Raw genomic sequence first — 13,929 nt, forward strand, 5'->3', positions numbered from 1 at the left:
AAGGCCTAACCAGGCATCCGCCTTCCTCCTGGGGGCGTGGGATAATTTGGGGGTGACGGGGCAGTGGGAGGGGCGACAGGCTCTGAGGAAGTTGTCCGGGACCCTCCCTGGGAAGGGAACTGTCCCTCTCCTCTGAATTTCTTTGGGGGGCTGCTAAGGGGGACAGAGGCTTGGAACGTCAGAAATCAGATGGGCATGTGTATGAGGGGGGGTCCCATATTCACCCTAATGACAGAACAGACAAGCGCTCTGAGACTTGGTTTTCCTGTCTATACAGTGGGAGTATAATTACTTCTAACTCTTAGGTTGCACTGCTTGTTAAATGAGGAAATACACTTAAAAGGAGATTAAATAGTGGGTTCTTTGCCCAACCCCTAAAGGCATGAAGGTGGGATCCTCTCTAGGGGTCCTCTGTGGCTGGGCCCTAGAGGAGCCCCTAGACTGACAGGGTGTGGGCGGGGGGGGGGGGGAGTTCCCCGGCAGACCAGGGGACTTGGGGGAGGGGAAGACAGGTGTTCCCGGGTCGGGAAAGGCTGGTGCAAAGACCTGGAGGTTTTGCCTGGTGAACATGAAGGGCTGGAATGTAGCACGAGGGTGCGGCCGCAAAGGCGCCCCGAGGTCACTGGGGCTGGGTGAGGCTGCAGGGCAAGGTCAGCCTGGGGCCCAGGGCTGGACCTCAGGAGGTCTGGGCTCCTGGAAACCTGGGCCCTGCGCTGGTGATTGTCCCCGAGATAATATCGGGACTCCAGGAAGAAGAGCTCTGAGTTTCTCAGGGTTGGGGCCGCCTCCTCCTCCTCTTGTGACATAAAACGCGAGGACTGGGTCTCCCCGGATACTGACTCCTAAATTCCCATCCCCACAGCCCACATCAGAACCGGGAATGGAAAGCCGGTGCGGGTGGGTCCTGCCCAGGCTGAGTGCAACCTGAGAGAGAGGGCAGACCCGCATCCCACACCCCGAGGGCTTCCGGCCTCGGGTGCCAGGAAGTGGCCGCCCCACCCTCCTCCACCCCGGTAGCTTCCTGCCCACCCCCAAGCAGGGAGGGGGCGTGAGAAGCGCCTGCTACCGGGCCCTGCCCGCTGCTTCCACCCAGGCCACTGTAGATGACCCCTCCCCAGGTGAGCAGGCCACACGCAAGCTTTTGTGTTTTATTACTGGAAATCGAGATGTGTGTAGGGCTTTATTTTTTTTTTTCCCAATTTTCACACGGCATACTCGCGCGGTGCCAGGACCCCCACAACCCGACCCCGGGGGGCGGCGTGTAATGCTTTCTTGGGGAACCCTGAGGGAGGGCGGAGGACTTCCAGCCAGTTCCGTCTACACCTCCACCCTCAGACCCGCGGAGGCACGGGCGTTATTTAAAAATCGTTAAAAAACAGAACAGAACACACATTTAAATAGGTATACAAGACAGTTTTTCAAAAAAAACAAACGCACCCCCCATTTTTTCCCTTGGAAAAAACAATCCCAGAAAACAAAAAAATTAACAAAAAACCAAATCCTTGACCTCTACCATCTGGGACCCCCTCCCTACCCTCCCACCCCCACAAAAAATTTTACAACTACAGGTAACACATGATGTTCACTTCTGAAACCATTTAAACACGGGACGAGGGCAGGAAGGATTTGGGGTTCACCTACAAGAACAAAGGGCTGGGGGGGCACATGTGGGGCTGGGGGGGCACATGTGGGGCCAGGTAGGACCGACAGGTGAGGGCGGGCCCCAACTTCCCATAAAAAAAAGTGAATAGGAAAAAACAAACACAAACTCCACCCCCAGTGAAATGGCCCCAGTAAAGGGGGTCTCCCTTTCCATCCCTGGGTCCCAGAGCTCCGGCATTGAGTGGGGAGGGTCCTAAATAGACCAGCAGCGGACCCCAGGGAGGCTTAATGCTACACAGCGCAGCCCCATAGGGCATTCACAGCTCAGCACCCCCCCCTCCCCATCCGGTTCCGGAGAATCTCCCCCGACAGTCCACACCCCACATCCCTCCGGCTGGGCTGGGCAAGCAGGAAGGGGTGAGGGGCACTGATCTCCCCAGACCCCTGCCAGTTCTCTCCCTGGTTTTCAAGCCATTCCCAACCAGTATTGGCTCAGTCAGAAAATTAGTAAGTCTATAAATAGTCCCCAAACTCAGGCAAGAGGTCAGGGAAATGGGGTGGGGGCACAGTGAGTGGAGGAAGTCGGCACAGGGGTGGCCAGTAGCTGGAGGTGTCCATTTTTTGTTTTTTGGCAGGAAAAAGCCCCTCCCCTACCCCACCCTACCCCACCCCCAGCTCTGGGCCACACTGATCAACACAGATTTACATGGGGGAGAAAAACAAAAAAAAGACCAAGTAAAGGACAGATGTGGAAAACAGTCCCCTCCCGTGGCTTTGCTCGGGTGACATTCGGGTTGATGTGCTGGCCCGGGGTGGAGGCCAGAAGCCTGCAGGCGGGTGGGATGGAGTCTCCTCTCCACGGTCCCCTCCCCTCATCTGTAAAGTGCTTAATGAGGCATCTACATTTCTGACTTAAAAACCTGAATGGGTGCGGGAGGTGGAGGGCGGGAGGGGAGGGCGCAGCGGAAGGGGGCAGGGGTGGCTTCCTGGCTCCCCTCCTCCCGCCTGCCATCTGGACAGCCTGCTACATATTGGAGCTGGGGAAGGTGGGAGAGAAGGATCTGGTGTCTTGTCATTGTCATTGTTGTCCTTGGTGAAGACAGGAGGTGGGAGGGGGATGCGGGAGGTACCACCTCGGTGAGAATCTTAAAAAGAAAAAGGCTGGTGGGTGGGTTGGGAGGGAGGTGACCGCCTGCCCTCCGGAGCCAGCCGTGGCACTGTGGCACTGGGGTGGGCGTGGTGTCTCGGTGGCGGTGTCCACCCTGGGCTGAAGCTTGACAAGGGGAGGTGACGAGTGTGCTGGGGGTTCCTAAGCCACCACGAACTCCGACTGGAGGTCAGGGTTTACTTCTGGCTTCCAAACGGAGTCCTCGAAGTCAAGGCCCAGGCCGGAGGCCTCGCTGGGGCTGCTGCCGCCCCCGCTGCTACTGCTGTCGCTGCGGCCGGCCTTGCGGGTGGGCGCCCAGTGGTAGGGGCCGCGGGCGTCCCGCCGGGCCTTCCTCCGAAGGCGCTTCTGCTGCAGCAAGAGCTGGAGCCGCTCCACTTTGCAGCGCGTGGCCCGGTTCTCCGTCTGACGCAGCCGGTCCCCTGCAAAGGAGCCAGTGACCAGTGATTCCCAGGAGAGCCAGAGGCACCATGGGAAATCACCCTTGGGGGGACTGTTAACTCTCAGACTATTTCCTATTCTGCACACTAAGTATTGACTGACTACCGCACCATCCCCACCCCGCCTTTTTTTGTCTTTAAGACAGGGTCTTGCTATGCAGTTCAGGTTGGTCTTGAGCTGCTTTTGCAGCCCAGCCTGCTCTTGAACTCACAACCATCCTCCTGCCTCAGCCTCCAGTGCTGGGATTATAGGCGAGAGCCACCACACCCAGCCACCCCCATCCCTTTTTAGTTTTGAGATGGGGTCTTAAATTGCTCAGGTTATGTCTCAAACTTGCAATCCGCCTGCCTCAGCCTCCTTGACTGCGAGGATGAATCACAGGTATGGGCCACCCCGCTTTGGTTTCCAGGAACTACATTTCTGGGGATGTTTGGAGTCAGGGTCTCCCTAGGTACTTGAGGGTGGCCTTGAACTCTCAGCCAGGACTGTGCCTCGGCCTCTCCAGTGCTGGGATGACAGCTGTGCACCACCATCATGCCAGACTTGTGTTCCCCTATTTACAAGGCTCTCTGAGGTAGGCTGAGTGGGCAGAGAGGGCTACCTTACCCTCGGACTGCTCCAAGGGACAGGCCCCCAGGAAGCCCGAGGCCTGGGCCTCAGATTCTTGCTTTTCTGAGCAAGGTGTTCTGAGCAAGGTTATGGAGATTGCAGTGATGAATGGCTGGGGATGCCTGCTGCCCACGACAGTGAGTGACCAGCATCCGTCGGTCTCGGGGTGGGGAGGTAACCAGACCACCAGGGGATGAAGGGTTAAGTCTCCCAGAGTCCGCACTGCACTGAGGGGACCCTGCCAGCCCCACCTCTCCTGACAGAACTGGCCTGGTCATTCACGGTGGTGCCCAATGCATCTGGAGATGGAGCCCGGGGGAGGAGAGGAGGAAGTGTGGCTGCAGCCCCCTCTGGAGCTCACAAGGACACTTTGTGGCCAAACACACACACACCTCCTTCTCTCCCAGCCCAAGCCTCCTGGGGGGAGCTGCAGCTGCAGGGCCTGGCAGGGCAGCTGCTCTGGTGCTCTCACTGCACACAGAGGGCCCTTGAGGAGCCAGGAAGACAGACGGGGGGACGGGGGACCCTGGAGGGTGCCCACTCACCAGGGGGCTTGCACATGCGGATCTGGCTCTGGCCTTGCAGTAGAGAGGCCGGGGGCGCGGCCGCCAGCTTCTCACAGGAGGTAGTTTTGGGGGTGAGGTCAGGTGCCGCCGAGGTGGGCGAGCACTGGGCGTGGCAGCGGAGCTGGGTCAGGGAGGGGGGCATGCCCTGGTAGTGCCTCGTGGCGCTCAGGAGGTCGTTGAGGATCTGGAGGATTGTGCCAATGTCCCGGCGCGGCCGCCCGCTGCTGTCCTGGCAGTTCGGGTGCAGCGTGCCTGTGGGCAGAGGGGACAGCTCAAGGAAAGACTCTCCGAGGGCACAGGTGGAAGCTGGCGCAGCACACTGGAAGCCAAAGTGCAGTCTGGCCCAGTGGTGTCTCACACACACACACACACACACACACACACACACACACACACACACGAGCACGCACGCACAGGCACGGGCATGCATGCTGCACATAGGTCAACAGAGCCTGAAGTGTGCACAGGGTCAGAGGATGGCTGTGCTAGGACACCTACCAGAGAAGGTCCCTGAGAAGACCCCCGGGGCGTGGTTCACGAAGCTCTCGATAACAGCGCCGGGTTTGCGGGAGCGGGGGGTAGGGCTGCCCCCTGGGGTGGAAGGGGTGCTGGCTCCAGGGCTGACGCTGCTGCTGGCAGGAGAGGGGCAATCCATCTGCTGAAGAGAGGGGAGCTTGTGAGAGCTGCAGTCAGAGTCAGGGTCCCGGAGGGTCTAGCCGAGGGCCTAGAGACAAGCCAGGAGTATAGCATCTCCCTACAGGTCTATCCTCAACCACCCACCAACCGGGCCGGGTTGGGTCGGGTCGCCCGGACCAGGGTTATCACCCATGAACGTAGGATCAGAGATGACCGAGGTTCTCACACCGCCCACCCACCGCACTAGCTGTTTTTGCAAATTCAATCGCTCAGGGCCACAGGATAACCCACCCACAAGCCCAGGGCGAGGGCTGACCCACGAGTGCAAGGTCCACAGATAAACGCTCAACCCTGATTCAGGGGACAGTGCCTGATACAGAAACTGGGGCACAGCACACAGCGCCCCACCCCTCTCCACGTCTGCTGCCTCTGCTTTTAGGATAAACCTAGGCAGTCCTCACCTCCGGGCAGGTGGTGGGGGGTTCGTGAGATTGGAAGGAGCCAGCTGTGACAGGGGAGGCAGATGTAGGCGAAGGGCTGGTGGGCACTGGGGGGACGCGGGCGGCACTGGACACTGGCCGGCAGGTGGGGGACACAGGGGTAGCAATGCTGGAGTCTCCTCGGGTGGTGGTGGCCGCAGCGGCGGCGGCGGCGGCCAGTACGTGGCGATGTTGCAGTGGGGCGTGCTGAGCAGCGAGCTGCAGCTGGACAAACATCATGTGGTCCCCGACGCGCAAGGCCAGGGTCAGTGGAGAGCGGCCGGACAAAAAATCACTGACCTGCAGAGAGAGGCGGCCCTTCAGCAAGAGGGGCTCCACCTGTGGTGCCCCCAGCCCGGCCCGGCCCAGCTCCCCCATTATGTGACCTGGGGCCTCTCGCCGCCCCTCTCTGGGCTCTGGGGTCCCTGTCGGTGCCACGGACGCTTAAATAAAATGAATCTGTATTTCCGGAAGCCTTCTCCGCCAGCCCGGCCCGGCCCAGGCGCCGCTGGGGGCTGTGGGGGACAGAGGCGGGTCAGACGGGACAAGGGGGTGGGGTGGTCACTGTCCTCAGCTCTCATCTCATCCTTTTCCCAACTCTCTTGGGCCCCCAGATCCTCTCTTGCTTGTGACTATGGGAGAGGGAGGCGCCATCTCAGGCCCACTCCCAGCTAAGTCACCCGGACAGCAGAGCAGAAATTCCTGTACAAATTCTTCCATCCTAACCTTTGCTTTCTCAAGATAAATATTTATCTGTCCTGGGCGGGGCAGAGAGCAAGGGGGCGGCAACATCTCTTTGGGAAAGGGGCCCTGAGCAGGTCCCAGGGGGCCAGGTCCCAGGGATCTCAAGGAAAGCAGAGCTGGCTGTGTGTAAACCCTCTGACCTGCCCTCCTGCATGGGGGGGCAGGTTCCTGGCTCTATCTGACCCTGGCTGCACTGAGCCCCCCCCCTGGGGGGGGGAGCCTGGCCAGTGCCTGGTTCTCCCCAGAGGCTGGGATAGGGGGGCGGAGGTTTCTGAGAAGTGACAGAGTAGATGACTCAGACCCTACCGACGGCCTCCCAGAGCTCCCTCCCCTCTTCGCTGGCAGCAGCTGGCTGCTGGGCTGGGGCTGGTGTAACCTCCAGGGGTTGGGGCCATGGGGAGGGGACCCAGCAGCCAAGAGGTGATCAGAGTGGTCCCACTCGAGGCCCCAGTCTGCACAGCACCCTGTACCTGTACCCCGGAGATTCCCTTGCAGGAAGCAAGCCGCTGGGGAAGCTATTGAGAGCAGCTGGGGTGCCCCCCCTACTCCACGCGCCCTGTAACTTCCTCCCTGGGGAGGGCCGATGGGCGGGCATGACTAGGTGCCAGGCAAGGAAGCAGCCCTGGGGAGCCCAGTGTCTCCACCCAGCACACCCCCATCTCCCTCCTGATGCTGGCACCTGGGGAAGATGTGAACCAAACACACCCAGGCGCGCCCCCCCACCCGCCCCAACCACAGTCCCTCTGCACAGCATTGGGGAGCTGCTCACACTCGCCCCAGGAAACCACCTGTCCCCCCTTCATCCGGATGCTGGGACCCCTGGCTCTCTCCCATAGCCCAGCTCAGACCACCCAGTCCTGTCCCCCACCCCCAGCCCCTGCTGCCTGGCCAGGGCAGGATGCTACACGCTGCAGGCTGGCTGGGGAAGGGGGAGACGGCCTTGGGCAGCAGTAAGAGAAGAATGTGTGACTGGAGAAGCAGGTTTCCTGTGGCAGCCTGGCCTGGCCCTGGCCTGGCCTGGCCAGGGAGGCCCAGGAACCTGCCCACCCCTTTCCAGGGCGGGCAGCAGCCTGCTTCCCCCACCCTGGCAGCAGGCAGATTGCTGAGGCCTGTGTCACCCTTCTGGGAGGTGGCCAGGGCCCGCATCTGAGGAAGGCCCAGCCTCGGCCAAGAAAATGAGAAAAGGAGGAGGAGAAGGGGAAAAAAAAAGGCTTCAACAAAACCAGGAACCCGGTTAGAGCCAGCCCCAACCTCCCTCCTGGCAAGGCTTACTAAATATTTTCCTAACATCCTGTCTCAGCCTCCCCGGCCTCAGGCTGGCTGCCCCCGCCCCCTCCCATTTACCCCCTCCCACATTCAGGGCACAGAACAAAGGCCAGAGAGAGCAGGAGGAGGAGAGGCTGCAGTGGTGTGGTGACTCCCCACCCCCTCACACTGGGGTCACCCTGGCCAACCCCTCCCTTCCTAGACTGGAAGCAGAAATTCGAAAAAGAGAAACTCTAGGTGTCAGTTTGGGGAAGCCAGTTTTTTTCTGCTGGGGGTAGCTCTAGGGTAGGGGTGTGCTGGGCTGGTGACCAGGCCTTCGGGTGTAAGCACTCCCACGCGTGGGCCAAGGTCACCCCACAGGCAGGCTTGTGAAACCTGGATCCCCTTCCCCCGCCAAGAGAGAAAGCCCTCAAGGTCAGAAGGGGGCGGGGGTGGGGGTGAGGGTGGAGGAAGAGGAAGCCCAGTGCCCAGTCAAGCTGGCACCAAGGTGGGGCACGAGCCCCTCCCCTCCACCAGCACCCCACGCCCTCCTGCATGTTTGGAGCACCCCGGGTCTGCTCCGCAGGCGGTGGCCTGCAGTAGGGTGGAGGTTAAAAGCACTGGCAGGGGCTTACCTGGGTCTCGGTCAGACTCTCAAGGGCTTGCATGACAGACTGCTCCGGCCTTGAGGCCTGGGACTACAAAGAGAGGGAGGGAGAAGATTCCTGAGTGTAGAGAGGGCCGCCTCTGCAGGCGAGGGGGCACGCACGCAGGTGACTGACAGTGGCCTGGCAGGGAGAGCGGGCTTCGCCTGCCCTTGCCCCTGTGTGCAGGGCCTCCCGGGAGCTCTGGGCACTCCACCCCACAGCAGCCATTTACCATGAGGCCCGCTTCCACGGTGGGCACCAACGTCAGCTTACTGCCATCCCCCACGCCGAGCTCCAGCAGCTTCCCCGAACTCAGCCGGCTGGGGGCAGGAAGGAAGAGGGTGAGCCGCACAGACTACACAGGGACGCGGAAGCGGGGGCCGGGAGGGGGGGTGCTGCGGGAGTGGGGAGAGACAGGAGTCCTTCCCACCCCCTCCTTTCCCGGCTTCCAGATCCTGTACCCTGTGAGTGTGGGGGAGGCTGCTGGAACCTGGGAGCCCCCCTCCACCCCAGTTCTCACAGCTCAGACCTCCTGTCCGAGACCTAACTCTATAGACTGGGGACCCCGCTTTTGCATTTCGACAGGGCACTTTTCCCTTTCTGCTCACCTGGACCCCCCCCTCCGGCCCGTGTGCCCTTCAGTTCCTTCCCCCGCGCCCCCCCCCGGCCAGCCCCTGTCTGTAATTCCCCAACTCCGGCTCTGGCGTGTCTTTGTGGACGCCTCAGGGCTTTGGCCCTTGAAGAGGCCTTCGGGGGGCTGCGCCTAGCCGGGCTCCCCCTCCTCCCTCCCTGGCGCAGGCGGCTGCGGCTCAGACAAAGGAGACCCTCCCCCTCCTGCCCCTCCCCCACCGCAGCCCCTCCACTGGGGATGGACACTGAGTGTCCCTCGAGGCCCGAGGGGGGGAGGACTCCCGGCCTGGAGGCGATTTAAATACCAGGGGGGAGGGGGAGGCAGTGGGGAACGCTCAGTGGCGAGAACAAAGCGGGGCAGAGACGCAAGTGGGGGGAGGACAACCAGAGGCAGAGGGGGCCGCCGAGCAGATGCGGAAGCCAGCGAGGACGCCGGCACAAGAGGAGGCGGCCACGGCCCCCACTCAAGCAGTCGGGACCCCCCTGCGCCCTGGGGAACCTGCCTTCCCCCCAACCCTGAGAAGGGGAGCCGCGGAACCAGGCCCGGCGCCCCCGCCCCCGCCTTTGTGTGGCGACCCCGGGCGGAGGAGGGGGGGTCGAGGCAGGCAAGGCCGAGCAGAGGGCGCCCGAGAGCGCGCGGCGCGCCCCCGTCCCGCCGCCCCCCCCAGCTTCCCCGCGCGGCGCGCTCTTTGTTCCTGCCCGGGGTCCGGGGCCCGAGGGGGCGGCCCGGCGTGCGGAGGAGTGAGCGCAGGAGGTCGGGGTCGGCGCGGTACCTACGTGTCTTTGTGGAGCAGCGCCAGGCGCTCCTTGGGCACTTTGAGGCGCTGGGACAGCCGCTTGCGCAGCCCCTCCACTGTCTCGTCGGGCGGCACCGATAGGTCGTAGCGGGTTCCGGTGGTGCTGTGGATAGCCAGGCTTATGGGCGCCGTCTCAGGCGCTGGGCCCAGTTCGCAGGCGCCACCGGGGGCCCCGCGCCTGCAGCTCCGGGTGCTGCCGGGCTGCGGCTCCATCCCCGGCACGCGCTGGGGGTCTGGGGTCCGCGGGGCGCCACCAATCCTTGCCGCGCCTTTCGAGGCCGGGACTCCCCCGAACTGGGGTCCTCCTTCCAGGCGCTTGGAGATGGCTGTAGCGCGCGGGCCCCTCGAGAAGGTCCCAGCGGTGGTAGGCTAATCGCAAATAAAAGAATCCCAGGGGCGCTCCGGGGTTGCGTCCGCTCCTTGGGTCTTGCTCCGGGGTGGGGTCTGATCTCCTGGCGCTTTCTCGGCCGGAGCACAGCGTGGGGAGGGTCCCTTGGAGGGGGCGCCCTGGCACGGCGCGCTCGGTGCCTCTGCCTTTCGGGTCGCGCTACCCAGCGCGTCCCCTCCCTTAGCAACAGCCGCAGCAGCCGCCGCTCTCAGGATCTGGGGGTGAAAGTAACAAGAAAAAAAAGTTATAATGTATCAACGTTCCAAGGGGCGGGACCGCCGCCCCCTCCCATTCACTACTTACTCCGCCGGCCCTGCAACGACCAATAGGCGGACACCGAACATCCAGTCGGCCGCGAATCCCGACCAATGGGAGCGGCCGCGGCACTGCCCCACGTGGCAGCGTGTCCTGCCCTTAGCACCACCCCCGTCGCCCGGGAGCCCAATGGGAGCGCAACGAGGGCGGGGCTGGCACCATTCCGGGCCCTCCTCCGCACCCCCGCCCGCACCCACAGCCATTCATAAGGCTGGGAGCTCGTAACAAAGGCAGGGCGGGAGGGCCCTCAAGGGCCCGGGGCCGGGCTTCGGGACGTCCCTCCACCCTCACGGGTTCCCCAGGGGAGCGGCCTGAGTGTGAGGAGGGGGCGCGGGTCATTGTTCCCGCAGCCAGGAGGGACAGGAAGTCGTGGGGCCTCCCCACCGCGTCCGTCCGGGAAGCAACCTTCAGCGGAAGCGGGAGCGTGAACCCTGCGCCTCGTGGCCGAGGTCCGCGGCCGCGCGGTGCCGGGACGGGGGCCAGCCGGTGGCCTGTCTCCGCCCCCGTGGGTGGGTAGGTGTGGAGGCCTGGGCGGGGCGCGAGGCCATGGGCAGGGCGCTGCACCCAGGTGACGTGGCCAAGGCCAGTCGCGTCCCTCCCTAGCCGGTGCCATCGTGCATCCCTGCTCCCCGAAGTCCCCCGGGCCAGGCCCGTTTCCCGAGACGCGCTCGCCCGGAGCCGTGACGTGACGCGGCGTCCCTGGCTGCGTCCGCGTACTCTGCTCGGGGCAGCGGTGAGTCAGCAGCGCCGACGCGCCCTCTGCCGGCCGCACCCGGGACGCTGCCCGCAGTCCGGGGCGGGGGACTGGGGAAGGGAGCCAAAGGGGTGAAGACCTGGAACGAACCCCGCGGGGGGAACTGCACCCTTCGCTTGTGGAGACTAGGCTAGCAAGGCGGAGCAACTGAGGCAGGCACGGGTAACTAGTTCAAGGTCACTGGCGAGAAAGGGGAGTGCCCAGGGGGCGGGGCGGGGGCTGCGGTCTCGCCAGGACGTTGCCAGCAGCACCCAGCGCCTTCCACTGAGTAGCGCAGGGGTCTCCTCAGCCCGAAGCACCCCAGACTCCAGTCGGCCCCAAAGACAAAGACAAATGGGGACGCTGTGAGCAATCTATGGAGTGGGGAGCTCTCCCCGCCCCACCCCGCCTCGCCCCCGAAGTCCCGCCCCCCACTCACCAGGCGCGGTTGGCCCTGGGTCCCCACAGTCCTGAGAGAGCCCGCGCGCCGAAGCAGGGATGCGGCAGCCTGACCCGTCTGGGGCTCTGCGAGCGGCCCCGAGCCTTTATCCGCACCGCCTTCCCTCGGGGTGGAGTTTGGGCGGGCAGGGGGTGGGAGGGGGTGCCAGGCGGGAGGTGACGCACTGGCCCCCGCCCCTGCCTGCTGGCCAGGGCCCGGGGGAGCAGTGGCCCGGGATACCCTATCCTCTGGCTTCGCTCGGGTGTGTGTGTGTGGGGGGGCCGCTCATGCTGAATACCCTGACCCAGGAGCCATGCCTACCTCGTGGTGACCTTGGGTGCACCCACAGACTGCGTTTTGGGGCTCAGGGCCACCATCCTTGCCCTGGGTCCCTTCCTGGCCGTCCAGGCTCGGTGCTTCCGCCTGGGGGCGCCCGTGCTAGGGAACGGGAAGGAGACCTGAGTCAGCGGCTGCCGTCCAGGAAAACAGGCCCAGGTCAGCTGCCAGGCAGTGGTGTCCGGGCAGCTGCTGCATCCCCTAACGGTGACCTCAGAGGGCATTTCCCAAGTGACTAGCCAGAGGCTGGAGTGGGTCGGGCCAGCCTGTCACCATGGGCAGCTGTGTGACCTCAGGAACGGGCCTAAGTCCCCCCCTCCCCAGGGCTCACTCTAGTGCCCACAGGTAAGGGGTTATTGTCCTCGCCTGGCCCGAAAAATGCGAGCACACAACCCTCACCTCCTTTCCCCAGTGAGGGTTTCCCAGGATGACCCTGACTGGGCCAGGGTAAAGGGGTACCCAGGCTGCCCTCTATGGCCTCCAGTCCAAGTTATCTGCTTTCTCCCTTTATCTCCTCTGACCACCACCACCCCCGCCCCAGCCTTGGGGCGCCCCTCCCAGGGCTGTGCCTTTCCAGGTCAAGGCTCTCACCCTAAAGCTCCTCGAATCCCCTGCTACCCACCCCACACCCTGGGACACTCTCCTCCACTAGGGTCAGGTCTAGGCCAGACACCCTTGGAAGGGGGTTCCAGGGACTTGGCTTTTGAGGGGTGACTCTAAGGATGGGGCTCCAGCCATTGAACACACACTGGCCCCGGACAGCTGTAGCAGTTCAAGGAAGGACACTGGTGTCAAGGAGCTTCTGGCCCTGAACACCAAGCCACCCAATGTTGGGGACTTCTGCAGCTACCCCTGCTCACCTCTCCCTCTCTTCTTGGGCAGGGGTAGGCCCTACCATCTGGACTGTATGACCTCAGGTGACCAGGAGTGAACCCCAACTCCAGGGAGTATGGTGACTCTGGGAGGGAGAGGAGGTCCGCTGAAGAGACGCCTGCTAGCTAAATAAAAGCTTGGTGACACCTGCTCCTGCCTTTCTTCCAGTGGGGACCCCCCCTCGGGTGTGCATAGAAGCCCTGGGTGCGGCCCTGAACCCCTAGCTGCCCTGCCCTCTTCCTCCCCCGGGACTGGCCAGCCACTGCAGACTGTCCCTGGTCAGGAGAGACCTCTCCTTCCTCTGGGGCCCAGCCACCACCCCCTCTTATTTATAGCATTCCTGGCTGTGGGAGATGGCGAGGGTGAAGCCTGCACTGGTCGAGGGGGGCAGCTTCCTGGTCCTTGGGCCCAGAAGGAGCAAGACCCCAATGAGATCCAAGCTGGGCTCCTGACCCTTCGTGACCTTCAGATAGGACACCCCAGGGTGCGTCTGGAGATATGGCCAGGCCTGGCATGTGGCCCCGGGGAGTCAGCTGCACGGGGCTGACGTCATTAGCCGCCTGTGAGCTGACACAGGCCACACACAGGCCCCAGGGTGGCCCCAGGGTCCCCGTCACCATCCTGGCTCCAGGGACACGGCCAGGCAGTAACCTTGACTTTACACTCACCCCTCTGGAATTTGACATGGTGGGGGAGGAAAGAGAGCCAGGGATAGCTGTCCCCAGTGGCCCAGCCACCCCTACAGGAGTGCAGAGCAGATGAGAAGGGCCGAAGGTACCCCTATCCCAGGCCTGCCTCTCTGTGTGGGGCCAGCCAGGGGCCTGCACACCTACCTAGAGTGCTAGAGGTGCCAGCAGCACTGGGCCTGGGCTTTGTGCCAGGGATGGGCCACCCACAGGCTGGGCAGGGCATGGGGCAGGGCCTCTGTGGGAGCAGGTGGGGCCCCACTTCCCAGGCCTGTGGGGCGGGATGGGGAGGTCTCAGCAGCAGGCCTAGACAGCAGACCTGGCAGGGACACCAGGTGTCTTGTGCTGCAGCCCAGGCCTGACTCCCCTGCCACCACCCTGGCCCTGGATGTGATCTTCATGCCCCTCCATCCATGGCTGGCACCCTGCACCGCACACACTGCTGCTCAGCTTCAGTCTACTGAGGGCAACCTGGTCACCCAGTCCCAGGAGGTTCTGAGGCCCACGGTTAAAGGGCACAGAGTGTGTTCCAGGGGCAGTCAAGGAAGGTCCCAGCGCCACCACCCCAAGCTGCAGTACAAAAATGGTACACACCAGG

At 63.4% G+C, this 13,929-nt stretch overlaps 1 protein-coding gene across 4 annotated transcripts; it reads right to left on the reverse strand.

Annotated features, from left to right (window-relative positions):
• Positions 1-1,134: 1,134 nt before the first annotated feature.
• On the reverse strand, positions 1,135-11,591 carry Midn (midnolin). 4 transcript variants are annotated; one of them, XM_063229221.1, is made up of 9 exons: positions 11,437-11,591; positions 9,542-10,164; positions 8,367-8,454; positions 8,123-8,185; positions 5,885-6,013; positions 5,481-5,798; positions 4,882-5,038; positions 4,363-4,635; positions 1,135-3,189 (listed from the first exon to the last, which is right to left on the reverse strand). In XM_063229221.1, the coding sequence occupies exons 2-9, from the start codon at positions 9,772-9,774 to the stop codon at positions 2,912-2,914; spliced, it is 1,539 nt and encodes a 512-aa protein (XP_063085291.1). In that variant the 5' UTR covers positions 9,775-10,164; positions 11,437-11,591; the 3' UTR covers positions 1,135-2,911. The 4 variants fall into 4 exon arrangements, with proteins under 4 accessions (XP_063085291.1, XP_063085290.1, XP_063085293.1 ...); XM_063229220.1 differs by having other exon boundaries at positions 4,882-5,041; XM_063229223.1 differs by lacking the exon at positions 5,885-6,013.
• Between the last annotated feature and the right edge of the window lie 2,338 nt (positions 11,592-13,929).

This window comes from Cavia porcellus, unplaced genomic scaffold (assembly GCF_034190915.1).
Source record: "Cavia porcellus strain 051 isolate PalLab524CR breed Dunkin Hartley unplaced genomic scaffold, mCavPor4.1 scaffold_17, whole genome shotgun sequence".
Taxonomy (NCBI): Eukaryota; Metazoa; Chordata; class Mammalia; order Rodentia; family Caviidae; genus Cavia; species Cavia porcellus.